At 38.7% G+C, this 19567-nt stretch overlaps 1 protein-coding gene across 4 annotated transcripts in view; it reads left to right on the forward strand.

The window, feature by feature from the left end:
• CLIP4 (CAP-Gly domain containing linker protein family member 4) overlaps window positions 1-16218 on the forward strand; it is an 83322-nt gene extending 67104 nt beyond the window's left edge. For all 4 annotated transcript variants that reach the window (XM_086700285.1, XM_086700286.1, XM_086700284.1 and 1 more), the window contains 3 exons: window positions 2244-2308; window positions 8642-8714; window positions 14043-16218. In XM_086700285.1, coding sequence (XP_086556411.1) covers window positions 2244-2308; window positions 8642-8714; window positions 14043-14364 — 460 coding nt within the window. In that variant the 3' untranslated portion in view covers window positions 14365-16218. The remainder of the gene's footprint in view (window positions 1-2243; window positions 2309-8641; window positions 8715-14042) is intronic.
• Window positions 16219-19567: the final 3349 nt, after the last annotated feature.

The following is a 19567-nucleotide window of genomic DNA, read 5'->3' on the forward strand; positions in this document are numbered from 1 at the left end:
AGCTGGACTCAGCCTGGGTTTGTTGTTTTGTTGTTGTTTTTCCTAAGCCCTTGCTTTTAGGTAGTTTGCTGTTTTTTGGTATGTGCCTTATACATAAAGAAAAAGAGATACTAGCCAGTGAACAGTACTTCTATCATCGGGTCAGCACGGTTTAGAGGTCCGCATGTATCGTTCACTCCTTTGCAGCTCCCTGTGGGTCAGGTACTGTAATGCCCCTGTCTCACAGGTGGGGAGATGAAGGCACAGGGAACTAGTAGGCAAGTGTGCACAGCTTTCAAGTGGGAATTTGAACCCAGGTAGTTTAATATCAGAATGTGTGTTCTTAACCAGTACCCTGTGACGAGTAAGAGAGAGTTGGTGCCTTTCTTCAGGACTGATGTCTTAAATAAGATTCATTTAGGGTAAGATCCATGCTAAGTCCCCAGTCTTCTGGGTTCTCTTATTAGTTTGGACAAATCTCCATTAACACATTGCTACAGTCTCTTACAAGTTTTGTCTCCTAGTCCTGAGGACCGGGGTTCTTCATTTATATTTGATTGCCCAGAGGACATGGTTGGGCATATTTTGGGCACAGTAGATACTGACCAAATCTAGGGCAGTGTTTTTCTTATGCTATGACAGTTTTTTCCCCCTTTTATATTGTGAAGTCACTGTCTCTCTCATGTTCGTGTTCTTTTTCTTGCGTTGTTTATAGGTTTTTACCTTTTTTTTTTCCTTGCCTTCTATTTGGTCGTCTTTAAGGTGATTCTTTTAAAAGCAGCCCCCTCTTCTTAAAAGATACAGGGCTCTCTCTCTAAATGAACTGCTGTCTCGATCCAGCTGTCTTCCTGTCATCTTCTGATTGTCTCATTCATCATCATCGAATACTATTAAGTGTCTTTTAGCACTTTGTGCTGTGCTAGGCATTCTATAAGCAAATAAAACAGACATGGTCCCTGATTTTGAGGAATTTCTAATTTAAACCAGCTTTGGAGCTCTTTAAAGACACCACTGATCTCCAAGAGGAAAGAATTTTAAACTAGGGACTGCTTGAGGACAGTCTTAATGAAGTGGTGACCAATCACAATTTCACTCTTCCCAGATTGTAGCTGGCTCTTTCCCCCTGCTTTGCGTTAAAAAGAATGTGCCTCCTGTCTGAGAATCTCTGCACATGTTATTTCCTGTGCTTCAATAGCTTTCTACTATCACCCAGCTTTCATTTAGTTAATACCTTTTCTTCCATTAACATATAAATCAACCTATTTCTTTGCAGAAATTCTAAGAAAACTTACTGACTAGATCTGATCTGCTCTCTCTGCCTACCTCCCTGTTTTTTGTCCAAGTGGTCTTCCTCATCACAGTATTTTCTTATTCTTAGTTCTCACCATTATAGGTACTTATTAATGAACTGATCGCTTTTAGAATTAAGTTCTTCTCAACTACCCATCACCACCTGATTATCCGTCCTCTTCATCAAGTCATAGTCTTTGCGTTCAGCAATCTCTCACTGATTGCTGTAGTGTGTATGTCAAGTAAAAATGATGCATGTGAATTGCAAGGTGGAATTGCAAATATTGTGAGAGTTGCTGGATTTCTTGATGGTGACCAAGTGTCCTGGAAGAAGTGATTGACAGAAAGAAGGCTTTGTGGGTTAGGTCAGTAAACAACTGAAAGAAAACGAGACTATTAGGATTGGCTTTTAAAAAAATAAAGAATGATTTGAATATCAAGAAATACAGTCCTGTCAGGAAAGTTACCTTTGTGGTTGTGCTTGGGGTCAAATAGAAAGTAAAAGACGTTGAATTGTGTTTGGTTGTGCAATTTTATCAGAAAATCACATACGTACACAGACTGAGTCAGTATTTGATTTTCAATTTAAAAATGTGATGTTTTTACAATTCTAATTGAACATTTGTTAAATTTAATGTAAGACAAATTTATTTCCATATTATTTAGTTTCATCTTTGAAGATAAAGTTCCAGAGAAATAAAGTCAGGTCTCTGTTGTAAGTGAATTCACCTTAAGTCATCTTTTTCTTCATTAACCATCCTTAAACAACAAGGGGCTCTTGTATTTTATTACTGCCTGTATCTGATGCTAGCTTGAAGTTCCTTTCGGACTTCTGATAGATACCCAATGCATGTTTGTTGAATAGTGAACTAAGAAATAACTGTTGTTGTGAAAACCTCACTTGAGCGCCAGTCTTAAATCTGAAGACCTGCTGTTTCTTCTAATGAGGCTTACAGTACTTGTTTTATTCACAGGGTAACAGACTCCCTGGACACCCTTTCGGAAATTTCCTCGAATAAACAGAATCATTCTTATCCTGGTAAGTTTACACAATTTTATGTTCCTAATCGTTGTTCCTTTGCTTTTATCTATTGAAAATTTTTTATTGTGAAGTATTTGTGTATACAAAAGGGCATATAAATGTATTCATACAGTTACTGTAATGATAAAGCAAACATCTTTTACCCGTCTGCTAGGTGAAGATGACCTGTACTGGGGGGGGGGGGGGGGGGGCCCTGAGTGTCCCCAGCCTCCTCTGCCTCCCTTTTCATATACTTTGTCCTCAGGTTATGAGTCTTGAACTTTATGTTCATTATTCCCTTGACTGACTTTATATCTTTATCACCCACATATAGATGTATTAATAAATAATATATATTAGGAAATACATATGTATTTGATTGTCATTGGCTATTTTGTTAGTGTTCCACTAAAACATAGTAGTTATTCTATATTTGATGGATATTTGTGTTATGTCCATTTTTTTTTTTTTTTTTTTTTACCGTTACAAACTAGACCATTTTACACATTTGCAAACGTTTCCCTAGGATGGCCAGGTGTGGTCTGTCCATATCTTCACCCTCCCTGGGCAGTGCCGGACTGTTGGCAGAGCACATGCTCATGAGCAGGGATGACAGCCCCTGCTGCTCTTTACCTCCCCAACACTAGTCCTGCTTGATTTAGAACTCTTCACCCATCTGATGGATTTAAGCTGCATCTCGTGGTTTTAACTTGCATTTTCCAGATTACAGATGAGGTCGAGCCTCATGTTTACGAGCCATTTGCATTTCCTCTTTTGTGACGTAACTGTTCAAGTCTCTTGCCCCTTTTTCTTTTGGTTGGTTTATCTTACTCATTTGTAGGTTTCTTTCTATACCTTGGACACTAATACTTTGCTAGTTTTGTGTGTCGCGAATACCTTGCTTGCCTGTCTGGTGTCTTTTGATAAACAGAAATATTTAAATTTTAAGTAGTCAAAATAAGAAGCCATTATGTTTTCATGTTTTATCTTAAGAAATCTTTTTCTGAGGGCATTTGGATGGCTCAGTCGGTTAAGCAACTGACTTTGGCTCAGGTCATGATCACGGTGAGTTCAAGCCCCACATTGGGCTCCGTGCTGACAGCTCAGAGCCTGGAGCCTGCTTCAGATTCTGTGTCTCCATCTCTCTCTGCCCCTCCCCTGCTCATGCTCTGTCTCTCTCTGTCTCCAGAAATAAATAAACGTTAAAAATTAAAAAACAAAAAAAGAAAGAAAACCTTTTCCTGGAACAGACCTCACACAGATATTTTCCTGTACTGCTTTCTAAAAGTTTTGTATTTTTGCCTTTCATATTTGTCAGTCCACCTGGAATTTTGTGTATGCTAAGGGTCTAATTTCATTTTTTTCCATAGGATAGCCATCTGTGAAAGAGTGATTTGTATAATACCCGTCCTTAAAAATTTGTTGAGATTAATTTTATGGCTTATGGATTTTCACCATTAGAATAGGTGTGGAGTAGTACCTCATTGTTTCCATCTGAAGTTCCCTGATGGTGTATGATGTATTAGTTTGCTAGGACTAGCATAACAAAGTACCACAGACAGTGTGGCTTCAACAAATCCGCTTTTCTCAAAATTCTGGAGGCAAAATCAAGCTGTTCACAGAGTTGGTTTCTTCTAAGGCTCATGCCGTGCCTCGTAGATGGTGGTTTCCTCCCATGTCTTAGCATAGTCTTCCTCCATATGTGTCTGTGTCTTAATCCCTTTTTATAAGGACACCAGTCATGGATTAGGGCTGACCTGTGTGACCTGATTTTAACTTAATTGACATTTTAAAGGCCTGTTCTCCAAACACAGTCACATTCTGAGGTCCTGGGGATTAGGATTCCAACATATGAATTTGGAGACAGGGGCACAATTCAGCTGACAACGCAGTTCAGCTGATAACACAGTTGAGGATACTTGCATATATTTGCCATCTGTATATTTTCTTTTTTTTTTCCTTAATTTTATTTTTTAAAAATTTACATCCAAATTATTTAGCATATAGTGCAACAATGATTTCAGGAGTAGATTCCTTAATGCCCCTTACACATTTATCCCATCCGCCCTCCCACAAACCCTCCAGTAACCCTCTGTTCTCCATATTTAAGAATCTCTTATGTTTTCTCCCCTCCCTGGTTTTATATTATTTTTGTTTCCCTTCCCTTATGTTCATCTGTTTTGTCTCTTAAAGTCCTCATATGAGTGAAGTCATGTGATTTTTGTCTTTCTCTGACTGACTAATTTCACTTAGCTTAATACCCTCCAGTTCCATCCACGGAGTTGCAAATGGCAAGATTTCATTCTTTTTGATTGCCGAGTCATACTCCATTGTGTATATATATACCACATCTTCTTTATCTGTTCATCCATCGGTGGACATTTGGGCTCTTTCCATACTTTGGCTATTGTTGATAGTGCTGCTATAAACATGGGGGTGCATGTGTCCCTTCGAAACAGCACACCTGTATCCCTTGGATAAATGCCTAGTAGTGCAATTGCTGGGTCATAGGGTAGTTCTAGTTTTAGTTTTTTGAAGAACCTCCATACTGTTTTCCAGAGTGGCTGCACCAGCTTGCATTCCCACAATCTGTATATTTTCTTTGGTGATTGTTCATTCTGGTCTTCTGCTCATTTATAAATTGTGTTCATTGTTTTCTTACTGTTGAGTTTTAAGAGTTCTTTGTATATTTTGAATGCTAGACCTTTATTAGAATGTGTTTTGCATATCTTTTCTCTAGTCCGTGGCTTGTCTTTTCATTGTCTTAACAGTCTACACCAGGGTAGAAGTTTTTAGTTTTAGTAAAGTCCAACTTAACATTTTTTTTCATGGATTATGCTTTTGGTGTTGTATGTGAAATGTCATTGTTAAACTCAAGTTCATCCTGATTTTCTCCTGTGTTATCTTTTTAGGAGTTTTATAGTTTTGTGTTTCCCATGTAGACCTATGATACATGGAGTTAGTTTTTGTGAAAGGTGTGAAGTCTGTCTGGATTCTTTTTTTTTTTTTTTTTTTGCATATTTTAGGACTGTTTGTTAAAAAGTCTATCCTTTCTCCATTGAATTGCCTCTGCTCTTTTGTCAAAGATCAGTTGACTGTGTGAGTCTATTTCTGGGCTCTCTCTTCTGTTCCACTGACCTGTTATCTTCCACTAATACCACGTTGTCTTAATTAATGTAGCTTTATAGTAATTCATCAAGTTTAGTAGTGTCAGTCTTCATGGTCTTCTCCCGTAACATTATGCTGGTTATACTGTGCCTTTTGCCTCTCCATATAAACTTTCCAATTAGTTGATATCCACAAAACAATTTGTTGGGAATTTGGGATTGCATTAATTATATAGATCACATTGAGAAGAACTATCATCTTAACAATATTGAGTCTTCCTATCCATGAACATTGAATCCATTTATTTAGATCTTATTTGTTTTTTTTATTAGAGTTTTATAATATTCCTCATATAGATTTTGTAAATGTTTTATTAGATTTATACCTAAATATTTCATTTTTTTGGTGTTAATGTAAATTGTATTGCTTTTTAAATAATTCTTTTTACATTATATCAGCTTTCTTTTGGTCAAATAATTGCTTTTCTATTAGTTGTCTTATAACTTTTCTACATCCTATGCTTTTGGAATACTTTCTAAATAGAATATGGTTGGATTTCACTTGTTAAAAAAATATGGTTTGACAATGTTTTCCTTTTAACCTGAGAGTTTCACCTAATTACATTTATTGTAAATACTCATATATTTGGATTTATTTATGCTGTTTTCAATTTTTTCAATTTTTATACTTGTTTTTCTTTCTTGACTTTATTCTAGTTACATTTCTGTCCTTTTTTTCATTCCATTCTGTACTTGAATGAAAGTTGTGAACATACTTCTTAGTAATTACTATAGGTGCTTTGACATACATACCTAGCAAAGTCTACAGTTAAGCATTATATGTACTCTTTCCCAAATGACAGAGAATCCTTAGAAACTGAGTTATTCATCTATTTGATTTCCCCCACAAATTTTGCATTACTATAATAGCTTTTTTAAAGTTTATTTATTTATTTTGAGAGAGAAAGAGAGCAAATGGGGGAGCGACAGAGAGTGGAGATGAGAATCCACGCTCAGTGTGGAGCCCTATGTGGGGTTCCATCTCCAAACTGTGAGATCATGGCCTGAGCCAAAATCAAGAGCCAGACACTTAACCAACTGAGCTACCCAGGAACCCCTATTTATAATGGGTTTTTTAGTATAATTAATAACCAATATTTAATTTGCTCATGTATTTACCAGTGTCATTAATCTTCAGAACTTTAACTTGGGATATTCCACTCCTACCACGTGTATATTTTTTGAAATTTCTTTTAGAAAGTGTCTGTCTCTCATGTTTTTGTCTTTTCTAATAATAGTTTTATTGGGTAAAAGTAAAAATTGGTGAAAATTTGAGTTTGAGAGATGTTTTCTCGTTGCACATTGACAATATAATTTTACTATTTTCTATCTTCTGTCACTTTTTTTGTGAAGTCTGTGAGTCTATCTAATCTATACTGTTGTAGGTAATTTGTCTTTCTTTTTGATTGCTGTTAAAGATCTTCTCTGTTTCCTTTGTGTTGTATGGTTTCACTATGACGTGTCTAGAGGGAGATTTCTTTTCATTCTCTTTGCTATCATGGGTCTTCCTGGATCTGGGAATTACTATCTTTGGTAAATTCTGTAGGACTCTTGTCTGCATACTTAAAAAATATTTCCTCCTTCTGCCTCTTTATTATCTCCTTTGGAAGCTCTGATGAGTAGTGTGGTAGACTTTCCCATGCCTCTTTCATATTTTTCACATTTTAGTCTCTCTGGACTGCATTCTAGACAACTTCAGCTCTGTCTTCATGTTTCCTGATTCTTTCTTCAACCATGTTTATTATGCTGTTTAATCCACCCACAAAGTTTTTAGTTACAAAATTTGCATTTCTTGTTTCCTTTTCACAACTGTTTTGTTGTCACTTATTTTTGCTTGTTATTTCCCCATGTTTTTTCTTTTATCTCTTTAAACATTTGAAATATTGTTATCTTTTATGTTAAGTAGTTTCATATCTGAAGTCTTCATGTGTCTGATTCTGCCATCTGTTTCTGTGAATCTAGCTTATGGTACTTTCTTTACTTGTGAGTTTTGTGATTTATTATTGTGAGATGCTTATTTTACTCAGAATTTAATGTACAGAAATTCTTTGAAGCCTGGGTTCATGCCTCCAGAGAAGATTGCGTGTTCTTCTGCCAGTTATTCCTGGAGGCACTGACAACCCGGGACTACTTTAATTTACAGTCCTTGCAGTTTTTCTTTTTATTACACAGATAAAATTTGGCTTATCACGGATTTTGAAGGGAGGAAATTTTGCTGCCTTCTGAGCATTAAGGTTGACACAAGTGTTTGTTTTATCTTTGTCAGAATGGTATTTCATTTTGTTTCTCGTTTAACCTTACACTGAGGGTGAGCTGGTTGGGATCCACGTTTTAACAGAGAGTCTAGCATTAGAATCCCCATCTTCTTAGGCCCTGGGCTTTATGCCCTTTCCCATCTCTGGTGCAGCCAGTAAGGCAGAAGCCAAAATTCTCTAGAAGTTAGTGGCAATCCTGTGGCACAAGGTGATAGATTGCTTTGGTGCTTGGTTACTTCTCATGTGCTCTCTGTTTGGTTGTTGGTCTCCCTGAAATTTGCCTTTGTATCAGCTCAATAATATATATATATATTTTAAGTACAGTTGTTTAAAATTATACTCGCTTCAGTTGAGAGATTCATTCAGCACATCTGCTTGCCATAGCTTTCCAGAACTGGAAATCTTACATTTTTTTAAAAACATCTTTTTAAAAATGTACATTTCATGAAATCTTTTTTTTTTTTTTTTTAATAATTCTGTCCTTGGGGGTTCCAAGAATCGTAAACTCTTGAAATTTGTTCAGTATTTTATAAATGGAATATATTTAGTGATAGTGTTTTTAAACCATTTTATCCTTTATGTGATTTATCAAGATGATAAATATTTGAGTAAAAAGATTCAGCTTTATCATTATACAGTTTTATTTGGTTTTCAAGAAATTTTATAATAGAAACCTCCAAATGTAATGTCATGATCTTAACTTATTGATACAAATATGTATAGTTTGATGAGAAAGGTAAGATAAAAATTCATCAAAAAATCTAAACCACTGTTGTATTCTGTATGTACTTATTTTCTTTGCTTTCTGTTCCTGAAGAAATATTGGGTAGACTAGAACACCTGTAGAAGGAATGATAAAAGATAACTTTTAATGAGGACTGCAAATTTGTGATTTATCTTTCCTCTTTGACCTTAACTTTGACATTTAGGTTTTAGGAGAAGTTTCAGTACGACTTCTGCTTCTTCCCAGAAAGAGATTAACAGAAGAAATGCTTTTGCCAAGTGAGTATTAAGAAGATTTAGAAAAACACTTTTCAAGATGAACATGACAGGATTCTGTGAAGAAAGAAAATAGATTTTGTATCTTTTACATTGCTCGGTAGAATTTTAGCACTTAGGAGAAAAGGTGTGAGTGTATTGAGCAGAGTCCTCCCTCCCACCCTCACAAGCTCAATTAAAAATGTCACTAGTGACTGAGAGTGGTATACTGCATTTATTTTCAGAGGGGTTTAGTACTGTTAATAAGACTTAGAGGAATTTATATTTTGTGTTATCATAGGGTGGATTGATTTTAAACTGTTTACTTAGAGACTTGAGTTAATATTTCTGGCAACACAGGAAAGAAATGTCAGGTCTTTCTGCATAAAGTGATCTTACTGCTATTTTAAAAAATACTCCTACTTCCTCTAGTAGAGTATACTGCTCAAAATGGTTTTTTTTGTTGTTTCTTTATAGAATCTTTTTTTCCTTTTTCATTTCTATTTATTTCCTTCAGACCCACTTTACTCTCCTGAATATTTTTCTGACACTTTTGAGAACTTTTTTTCTTTTAGAGGAATATAAGCCTCTTCTAGATTGAATGGGTTAAGGAGTTCTTTTTTTTTTTTTTAATTCTTCCAATTAATGTAAAGACTAATGGCCGGCGCTGTGTATGTATTGGGGTAGGGTCGGGGTGGGGTGGGGAAAGGAAAATGGTCTGAGTGAGTAGAGAAGTGCGCAATCTTGCGTGGGTGTGGTGCTCTGGAAGCCACTAGAAGTGGAGCCCAGGCACTGGAATGTGGCAGTGAACTGAGCACCAAGCAGGCAGTTTATGTAATAATCTGGTGAGAAGTTACAGGGGGTGTCACAAGGATTGCAGATGTCACTTGCCAACCTTGATTGTCCCACGACACTGCTAGGTATTGTTTAGCAGAAGTGGCCAGGGTTTCTGTTTTTTTTCTTTCCATAAAACCTTCACCAATTTTGAGAATGTTGAAATTGGTCTCCTCACTTGAGTAGCTGAGAGAGTTTAGGGCCGTGACTCTCTGTTCCAGTTTCTTGAAGACATCCAAGCCTTTTTAGGCAGAATGGAAGAAATACCAGGAAGAGGCCACCTGGATATAAAGGACTCTCGGGGGGGCGAGGACAGGGGGAGTGTCAGAGGCCATGTGCAGTGCTGGGGGTTGGAGAGCACAATGTCCAGGGAAGCGAGGGAAGGAGGAGAAATCTGAACCACGGGCTTACGCAGCAGGTATGGTTACACACCAGATAATGTCTGACATGAGGGGAGAACATTCGTACCTCTCTTTGTTTTCTATAAAAATAAAAAGAAATGAAGCTTTACTGATACTTTGTACAGATTGAGACTAGCGCCTGTTTAAAAAAAAAGAGAGAAAGAAATACACTTTTATTAAGGGTATAAAATCAATTTTTAAAATAATTTATTTTTGCTTATAGAGTACATGACTAAAATATTTGGTGGTTGCTCTTCTAAGGAACAAAAGAAAAACTTTGGGTGTTGACAGGTACTAGGAGCCCCGTGTCTGATCTTGGGGTAGGGGGAGATTAGAGCGATGGATGACCTGTGGGCACAGAGTTGGTCGGGTGTTGTGTGTTATTAGGCTGGAAGCACGATGTATTCTGAAGACTGTGGGTTGAAAAATGAGTTTATTGAGATTCCCCATGCACTACCATTTTCTTGTTCATTCATATGGAAATAAATGATACTTCAGAAGAAACCTGGAAAATGTAGAGGTGATGAACATTCCTGGGGAGGAAACATGAAGGATTTGGGCAAAGGACATGCCTGCCCCACATGAGAGAGGAAGTGAGGAAAGGGAACAGGATCTGTTTTTCTGTGTCGTTTATTGAGTGACAGTGATGAATGCATTTCATTCAGAGGACAGAGTGATGGAGAGAGGGTCGAAGCAATTCTTCTGTCTTCAGAATTCTCTACCCCAAGAATGGGGGTAGAGGGAAAGGCGGCTTGGGATTTGTACCGGCACCACAGTGACCTGGTAGTCATGACGCGTCCAGCCTGCATCTGTCTCTCTTCTGTCACTCATTCCGGTCCTTGCCAGCTTCTTTCAGCCCCTCTCTGTGTTATCACAGCACGTCCTGTCTGTGGAATCCAGCCTATTGACACGGTTTATGCGGTCAGCTCACACGTGAATGTCTTTAGGCAGAACTCCCATAATCCAGTTTGCTGAGTGTTCCATTATTTCCATATCATCTGTTTGCATTTTCTGCCCGCCCCTTGAAGCTTCTCAGTTCTCAAACCCAGAATGAAGTCCACGTTCACTGGCACAGCATCTAAAGTCCTTCCAGCAGGCACAGCTCCTGTTTCTCCTGACTTCGTTCTCATGGCGACTTCCTCATAAGTGAGGCCTACGTGTCTCTTCCTCACTCAAGTATCTTCCCTGGCCCTTAAGGGAGGATAGAGTTCTTTCTCTTTTCTGCTCCTTCTGCACCATACACAGTCTTTATTGCAGTATTTATAACTATTTACTGACTATTCACAAATCCTAGAACCCAAGCCCGGGCCTGTCATTTCATACGTGGTCAAGTAATGTTTTTGAATGAGTAAACAGAGCTCTGAAATGTACTGTAATTCTAAGTTTTGCACTTCCCGGAGCTTTTAGAACTTTGACATAAGTTGAATCAAATCATTCTTCTTAGAATGTTTAGTCTTTATCCAAACCATGAATTTTTGGTTTAGATCTTGAATTGATGTATTCCTTCTTTCTTTTAAAACCTTTTTGATTATGAAAGTTGACTGTACAACATTTGAAAAATTATAAAAAGCTAAGTGCAGATAAAGATCATCTAGAATTTTATCACCTAGATGAGATTATTACTCCCATTTGGTGTATAGTTTCCCAATTTTTTTTTCTAAAGCATGTATCTGAATTTTAAACAAAAATGGACAAATCATACTCTACATACCCTTTGAAAGCTTTTTCCTTAATAAATCCCCCATTCTTTAACAGATTTCCTTAGTGTGGCTTTTGTAAGGTCTTAAAGACTGTCCTGTGATATGGAAACATTTTTATGGCATACAAATTAATTTAAAAAATCAAGATTTAACTAATAGTAGATGCCAAACTTTATATACATCTATTTGTTTCCTCCCCTTACCACCTGTGTTTGTGTGTGTTCAGGTAAATATCCATTTTTATTTTCTTGTAGTTCTCTATTTTCTAATTTATGTATTTAGCTCTTTAATTTATTTGGAATTTATTTTAATATACAGTGAGTAGTAGGAATCATATTCTTTTTCCCCGAGATGACTTTTACAACACCCCTAGCTGAATGTTCATTCCTGTCCCACTGATGTGAAGTTTTCCTTTTTAATCACATAAGAAAAAAAATTATGTGTGTTTTTCTAAGGGTTCTTTTCTGTGTCATATAAAAAGTACATTCTTCTGCCAGAGCCACATTGTTTATATTATTGTAACTTTAGAATTTAGCATGACAGCTCTGTAAATCTTTGCTGTGTTAGTTTTCAATTTTGTCTTAATTATCAGCACCCATTTGTGGTTGTAAGAGCCTGGCCTTGGTGCCTGGACCAACTTGCACGTGAGCCCCATCTCTCCTCTTCACCATCATTAATTAAGCAAATAGCTTGATTTTTTTGAGCCTCAGATTTCTCCTACATTCGAAGGGAGATCATCTCTAGGTCAGTGGTTGGGTGAGGTTGGATGAGATCACGAATGGGAAGTGTCTGGCACGCAGTGGGCGCTCAGGAAGTGATAGCGTCATTTTTGTGTGGACTGTGGAGTGACTGTGTGTGGGTTGCAGGCAGTGTCCCTCTGGGGGTGAATTTGGGGAGAATCAACACATACGTGTTTCTCTCCAGGAACAAAGCTCTTTCGTTTATCTTTTGTATGTTCTTCAGTAAAGGTTTATACTTTTTCTAACAGGCACTATGTATTCTTTGTTAATTTTATCATTGTTATTTGTGCAGTTGGCATGATAAAGAATACTTTTTCCATTGTGTTTTCTAATTAGGATTCTATCACATAGTGGCAAGTGTGGCTTGGGACAAGTCTTTGGACTTGAGTTTTCTTACCCGTAAAATCTGAGTGCCCTCCCTTTCTTACAGGGTGGTTAATGGGAGGAAATGAGACGTTGTGTGGATAGTATATTAGAAACCATAGACCGTGAAATACAACGGAGAATAGGTAGGACCCGGCCTCTGTTCACAGTCAGGCACTGTGCAGTTTGGGTAGCGGGTTCCGCGTGGTCTCTGCTGTGGGGGCGGGAGATGGGTTTGCTTTCAAGGAGAGGTGGTAGCAGACTGAGCACGCAAGGCCCCGCTGGTGCTGGTTTCAGGAAAACCGTTTGGAGAGGCCTCAGGTCACAGGGAACAAGACCTTAGTGGCATTTGCACTGTGAGTGAGTTTCAGGTCAGTTATTTCCCGGTGACAGAGAGGAAGCTCTGGGGCGGGACTGGCTCGAGGCCTGGCTGAGTTCCCTGTGTGGGTGCGCAGTAGTTTCGTTATCAGGGCAGCTCAAGGGCGGGTGCTGCGAGGCAGCACATTTTAAATCATGTTTTATGGAGAAAAGGAGAGGAGTCTTCCTCCCGGAAGCTAAGACCCTCCTTACTGTTAGTGGCAGGGAGGGTGGTAAACCCTTTGGTGTGACCGGAGTTCATTCATAGAAGATATATATACATTTATTTTATAAAGTTAAGAATAGCAGTTTTTAAACATTGTTTTCAGGTAAATAAATGTTTAAAAAGTGAATAAAAGGTCATTTTAATTTACTACAGTGCTAATGTTTAGGTTTTTTTTTTTTTTTTTTTGGCTTTGATAATTGATAGCAGTTAAATAGGTTATAAATGTATTTTTTCTAGTTGCTATTTTATAGAAAGTATATGTGTGTGTGCATGTATATTTAGAAATTGCTAGTGAAATCTTTTTTTATTAAATATTTTTTAATGTTTATTTATTTTTGAGAGAGCGAGCGAGGGAGGGGCAGAGAGAGAGGGAGACAGAATCCGAAGCAGGCTCCAGGCTCTGAGCTGTCAGCACAGAGCAGAGCCTGATGTGGGGCTCAAACTCACAAACTGTGAGATCATGACCTGAGCCGAAATCGGATGTTAACCGACTGAGCCACCCAGGAGCCCCGCCTAGTGAAATCTTCAATTCAGTTTAGGGTAGTGTTAAAATAGCCAAGAGAAAACCATTTTAACTGTTGAACAAAAGTATATCCTCATATTGCTACTTAGAATAAAAGCAGCTTGTGAATGGATTGGGACCCTGGGGCGGGAAGGAACTTGACAGCGTGAGGCTGGGTGCGCGCACCGCTTGCCTACTGACGCTCTCCCCTGCTCTCCCCTTTGCGCAGATGGAAACCCGCGCTGCGCCGCAGCTGGAGCGGGGCCCCCACCACGGGCGGCGTGGAAGGGAGCGTGAAGCTGCACGAGGGCTCCCAGGTCCTCCTCACAAGCTCCAATGAGATGGGGACCGTTAGGTACGTGGGCCCCACGGACTTTGCATCAGGGATCTGGCTGGGACTGGAGCTTCGAAGCGCCAAGGGGAAGAATGACGGAGCGGTGGGAGACAAGCGCTATTTCACCTGTAAGCCGAACCACGGAGTCTTAGTTAGGCCGAGCAGAGTAACCTATCGGGGAATAAATGGGTCAAAGCTTGTGGATGAGAGCTGTTGAAGTATTAAATACTAAATACTAATACTGCTGAAGTATTAAATGAGCTCACGTACGTACATAGGATAAAGAGTCCACAGCAAATGGTTCAGTTATCTAGCCATTGTTCTAGATTTGGAAGTAGAGCTATCTTCCTAGGAACCATTCTAACAATTCGGAGAGACCCCTTTAAAAAGCTGTCTGAGCCGTGGGCATCACGATTCATTTAAAACAAGTTCAAAATAAGCATTTTTAGAAGCTTTTGAAACTTTAGACCCAAGAACATTCTGAGACTTCGGGAAAAAACGGGTGCCGTTAGGTAACCGACTGACGGTGTTTACTCTTTGGCTTTTGCACATAATCCCGGATTTTCCATATGCCATAGTTGTGAGGGTTTTCACAGGCTTTGGTTAACATTTGACATTCACCTGGCCTTTCTCTGTCAAGTGTTTTTGGAGATTTTCTTTCCGTACTAAGAAGGACAATGAGAGAATAGTAGCTCTGTGATTAGTGTAGTTTTCCTATTTTTTGTTGAACTGATTTGCCCTTCCAGGAAGGCCACATCCAGAGATCTGCTAGAGCCCTGGAGGTGGTGGGCCTCTCAGCCTTTGCCAGATACAGAGATCCTCTTTCCTCACCCAGGGTCTCTAACCGGCTGATGAACAGGGGGGTCTCCTTTCCTACCTTTCCTCTATACAAAGCGCGTAATCACAGATTTTTCTTATGTATTGGCAACTGCCTCATCTGGATGAACTACAAAAAACCCATCATTAGATCTATGAATTCAAGTCGCAATTGGAATTTTTTGCACATACTTGTCTAATTCCTTATTGGACATGTCTATAATAAAACACACGAAGCACTTTTAAAATGTAATGCACTTTCATCTTTGTGGAGAATTTGCCATTATTCTTTCCCGGGATATGAAAAACATTTAGAAAAAATTATATTTAAGAGAAGAGAGTAAATTAAGATGTGTTATGAAGCATATAATAGTTATTCATTTAAATGTTTATGATTTCTTGATGTTTTTTGGTTCTGTTCATAAAACTAGTATTGTGTTTGCTATCACTGCTGTTTTTATATTTTCAGTCATTGCAGAATTCAGCCTATTACAAAACTACAGCCCTGTATCAGGTTTTTGTATTTTTTTTTGAGCACATGTTAACAAACTAGCCTTCAAAATAGAGTGATATAATGGAAAACGTTTGTGTCGTGGATATGTATTGACGTTTATGTCCTATGTGTATAAAGATTTATCTTTTATTGTAGATATTTAGACTTTAAACTACACAGAAATATTGGAACAGTTTATAAGATTAAAAGTATTCTTTAGAATGGAACTCGCTTTGTGCTTAGAAATAATACGTTGAACTATTTTGCAATATACTATTTAAAAGCTAAATTCTGTTGCTTTGCTGCCTTTTTAAAAGTGTGGTATTTCAAATATTGCCAGAGCTATTTTCCTGATATACATTTGCAAAGTATGGCTGCTTTATAATCAAGGAATATTTTTATTGATTAAAGAAAATGCCTGTATTGCAATTCAGAAGTAAACTTATTTTATTATACAGCTTATTTCTTTAAAACTCTATTTATACCTTAATATGAAAATCATGACTACTCTGAACTTGGGTGTCCATAATTCTTCCTGTTAAATATGAAACACCCTAAGTTAGAAACAGTAATGCCAACACTAAGGTCAGGGAAACGGTTGTTCTCATATTTAGATTAGGATTATTAAATCCATATACTGTGTATGTTTACATATACTATACATACAGATTAGGTGTTTTCATTTGTGTTTTGCTGATTCACTGTCATTCACAGTTCACTTCTTGAGCATTAATAAAAAGGGAAGCTGTTTTGGTTTTGGAATGTTATCTTGTCATTTACCCGACCCGCACAGCCCCTTCTCTTGGTGATTCAGAGCACACGGGTTCATCCTTCGCTTGTTTTCGTACCACTGTGACTTGGATTTGTCCCATCCTTCTAGTGTCTTCAAAAGTATCATGCTTTTGGGGCACCTGGGTGGCTCAGGCACTTGAGCATGTGACTTAGGTTCAGGTCATGATCTCACGGCTTGTGGGTTCTAGCCTGCATCGGGCCCTGTGCAGACAGCTCAGAGCCTGGAGCCTGCTTCCATTCTGTGTCTCCCTCTCTCTCCGCCCCTCTCCCGCTCACACTCTGTCTCTGTCTCTCTCTAATAAACACAATAAAAAAAATTTTTTTTTAAAGTATCATGCTTTCTACTAAGCAAGTAAAGTTGTGTTTTTATCCACCCTCCTGCTGTATCGTTTTGAAGGACAGAGAGCCATTTAAAAGAAGAAAGGGGTTTCTACAGTTTTCTAAAATTGCTTAACTTTCTTTTGTACCGATGGGATTTCATTTGTTTATTTAGGGTAGGATAGAATATTTTGAACTTAGATTTAAAAAACATATAAATAATTACCTACAGTCTTCTAAAAAACTTTATTTTTCATTTTAGGGTAATTTGGTGGGAATAGTTTTTAAGTGCTTAAAAGTGTTCGGATGCAGACGTTTGCGGACTCTGAACTTGGAGACGTGGCAGTCTTGTTCTGAGTGCCTTGTGCCCTCCTCTCCAAAACTGCATATGCCCCTCTTGTGTTTTATTTTTCTCCTCAGCATTTGCCATCCTTGGTCATACTCAACTTTCTGCTTAGCATTATTTCTCTCTTCCCTGACTAGATGGAGGGGTGGATTTTGACTGGTTCATTGCTCTATCCCTGACACCTGGAGTAATGCTTGGCGCCTAGTGGATGCTCAGTGAATGCTTGTTGAATGAACAGAGGCAATGAAGGCCATCGACGGTTCAAAGTGGAGATGTTATCTAGCTGACTTCAGACAGGTGGCCTCGAGAGACCCGGCTGTGGAACAGGTAATTGTGCTGGGGAAGGAAGGAAAGAGGACAAGAAAGGTTAGGGTCACGGTAGTCCAACTTTCCCCCACAACAGTGACCTGCAGAAGATAGGAAGATGGCAGGTGCTGGGTAGGAGAAGGGGAGGGCACAGCAACAGGGTCCCCTGAGGCACCAGCCTGTGTGTTTTCCCTGGGGCGGGGAGGGGCTTTGAATTTCTAGTTTGATAGGATGGCAAGTCAGAGGATGGAGTAGCATGTATGGTGTGATGCCGAGTGTGCCCGACGTTGGTCCGTGGTGCCAAACGTTTTTACTCCAGGGTTTCGTTTCGGACCATTTAGAATACGTGATAGTATCATTTAGGTCGCACTGACCTATGGCTAGAGACCCAATGTATTAAGAATCCTTCTTAATTGAGAAATAGATCTAATAATTGTAACTACTCACTTGACAATTTTTATCTAAATGATTGACTCAGAGACATAATAGGTATCACCACATTGCAAGCCAGGGGGAGAATTTTTTTATTTTTCTTCATGCCCTTTTTTTTTCACTATACTTATAATACAAATACAGTAGTTAATACAAAACTCACATCATCACATATATTTTTAGTAATTATCTAATAATCTCCCTTGCTACATAGGCCCTTATTTCCAGTGTCACACATAAAGCCGCTTGAACATTCGACGGACTTTCCTAATGACGCTTGTGTGTAGGCTGAACGAGTTAAATCGGACACGTTAAGATTTTGTGATAAGCAGAACATGCTTTTGCATAGGCAAAAAGAATTTCCTCTACCAAAATTTTTGCTAATGCTCCTTTTCGCAGGAGGGGAAAAGAATTGGGGTTGATGGGCACATGTTACCATGAGACTGTATTTTCATTGTGCTCGGTAGAAATGAAGCTGATTTTCTGCCTACGGCCTCTCTCTCGAGGAGAACACCAAGAGGTGTGGGAACCTTTTCTCCTCTTGTTCCTTTGGAATGTCTCAAGTGGGTGGAATCTTCATGCTGAAGCAGCAGCAAGCTTCAACATTTTCATCACATACTCTACGGTTCAGACAGGGCAGTGGGGTGCTCGCAGTGGTGCTGAGGGGGGCAGGAAGTTCTGAATTAGGTTAGTAAAAAATTAGGCGCTAGCTTAAAATGTTCCTAAAGACCACTAGTGTCATTTAAAAAGTGCTCATGAATCTGGCTTAAATTCAGCTTTAAAATCCTAAATGAACAGACCGGTGTGCTGCTTCTGTAGATATTGAGGGTATTGACCCACATGCACAGCTCTGGAGGAGTTTGGTCTCAGGGTTGGCTATTTTGTCAGAGTCGTTTGAATTGGATAGGTGAAGTTAAATGGTCTCAGAAATCTACTTGGACTGCACTGGATTTGAATTTCACTCATTTCTGGAGCGTAGGGGGTGTCAGTACCCAGATGCTGTGTCCTCATTGGCCCGAGCCAATCTCCTAGAGCTTAAGTTCTTTGAACTCCAGCCCAACAGAACTGAGGCTGGCTTTCCTCGAACTAGACTTACCTTCTTCAGGACTGAACTAATTACTCTTCACATAACAAACCAGACTGGCAGAGAAATGAATCATGTTAAAATGATACACAAAGCTTCAAGCATTCTTTTTATTCTTGTTTAATATGACTTCTGAGATTCAGCTTAAATCTCAGTATGCAGGGCTACTGACATTGGCTGCCCCTGACAGTTCTCGTTATGAAGGAGAGGTGTTACTCTCCAATATCTTTGGAAAAAAATATCCTAAGATGGATTTTAAAATGAATCCTAATAGCCACAAAAAGTCCCATATCGATGGCAGGGAAAGTGAATTTTGCATTACAGATAACAGAGAAAAGTGAAAAACGCCAGCCCCCTTTACTGACCCTGCTAGTGAAAGTGAATTTCTAATAAGAATTCCAATAGATTATCAGTTCGAAGGATTGTGATTTTCTCAAATCCTCCTGCCCCTTTCTTGAAGGGAATGGAGTTTAGGGAATAAAGAAATCGCCTGGAGTTTCGGGAGGCCTCACTTCACACTGCCCGGTGTGTGACCAGGGAGAGTCCAGTGTGATACTATGCACTAGGCTCCTGTCTTGCATGAAACTTGACCAGCTGCTTATTGGTGCATATGTGTGCAAAAAGAATCTGCCTTTAACATTATTCTATTTCTTCTGAGAGCTGTGAGATACTGTACAAATATTATTTGAAATAACGCAAAAGTGTTAATTTTTTTTTCTCTCAAGGAGTAGAGGTACTAAGATGTAGAAAATTTGCCTGCAGTCTTCACAATTTCATCTTTTGGTGGGACATTTGAACTGGCTCTCTTTGGAGATTCCCTATTTCTAGACGCA

This window comes from Puma concolor, chromosome A3 (genome assembly GCF_028749965.1).
Source record: "Puma concolor isolate L17-30 chromosome A3, mPumCon1.1.hap2, whole genome shotgun sequence".
NCBI classification, from domain to species: Eukaryota; Metazoa; Chordata; class Mammalia; order Carnivora; family Felidae; genus Puma; species Puma concolor.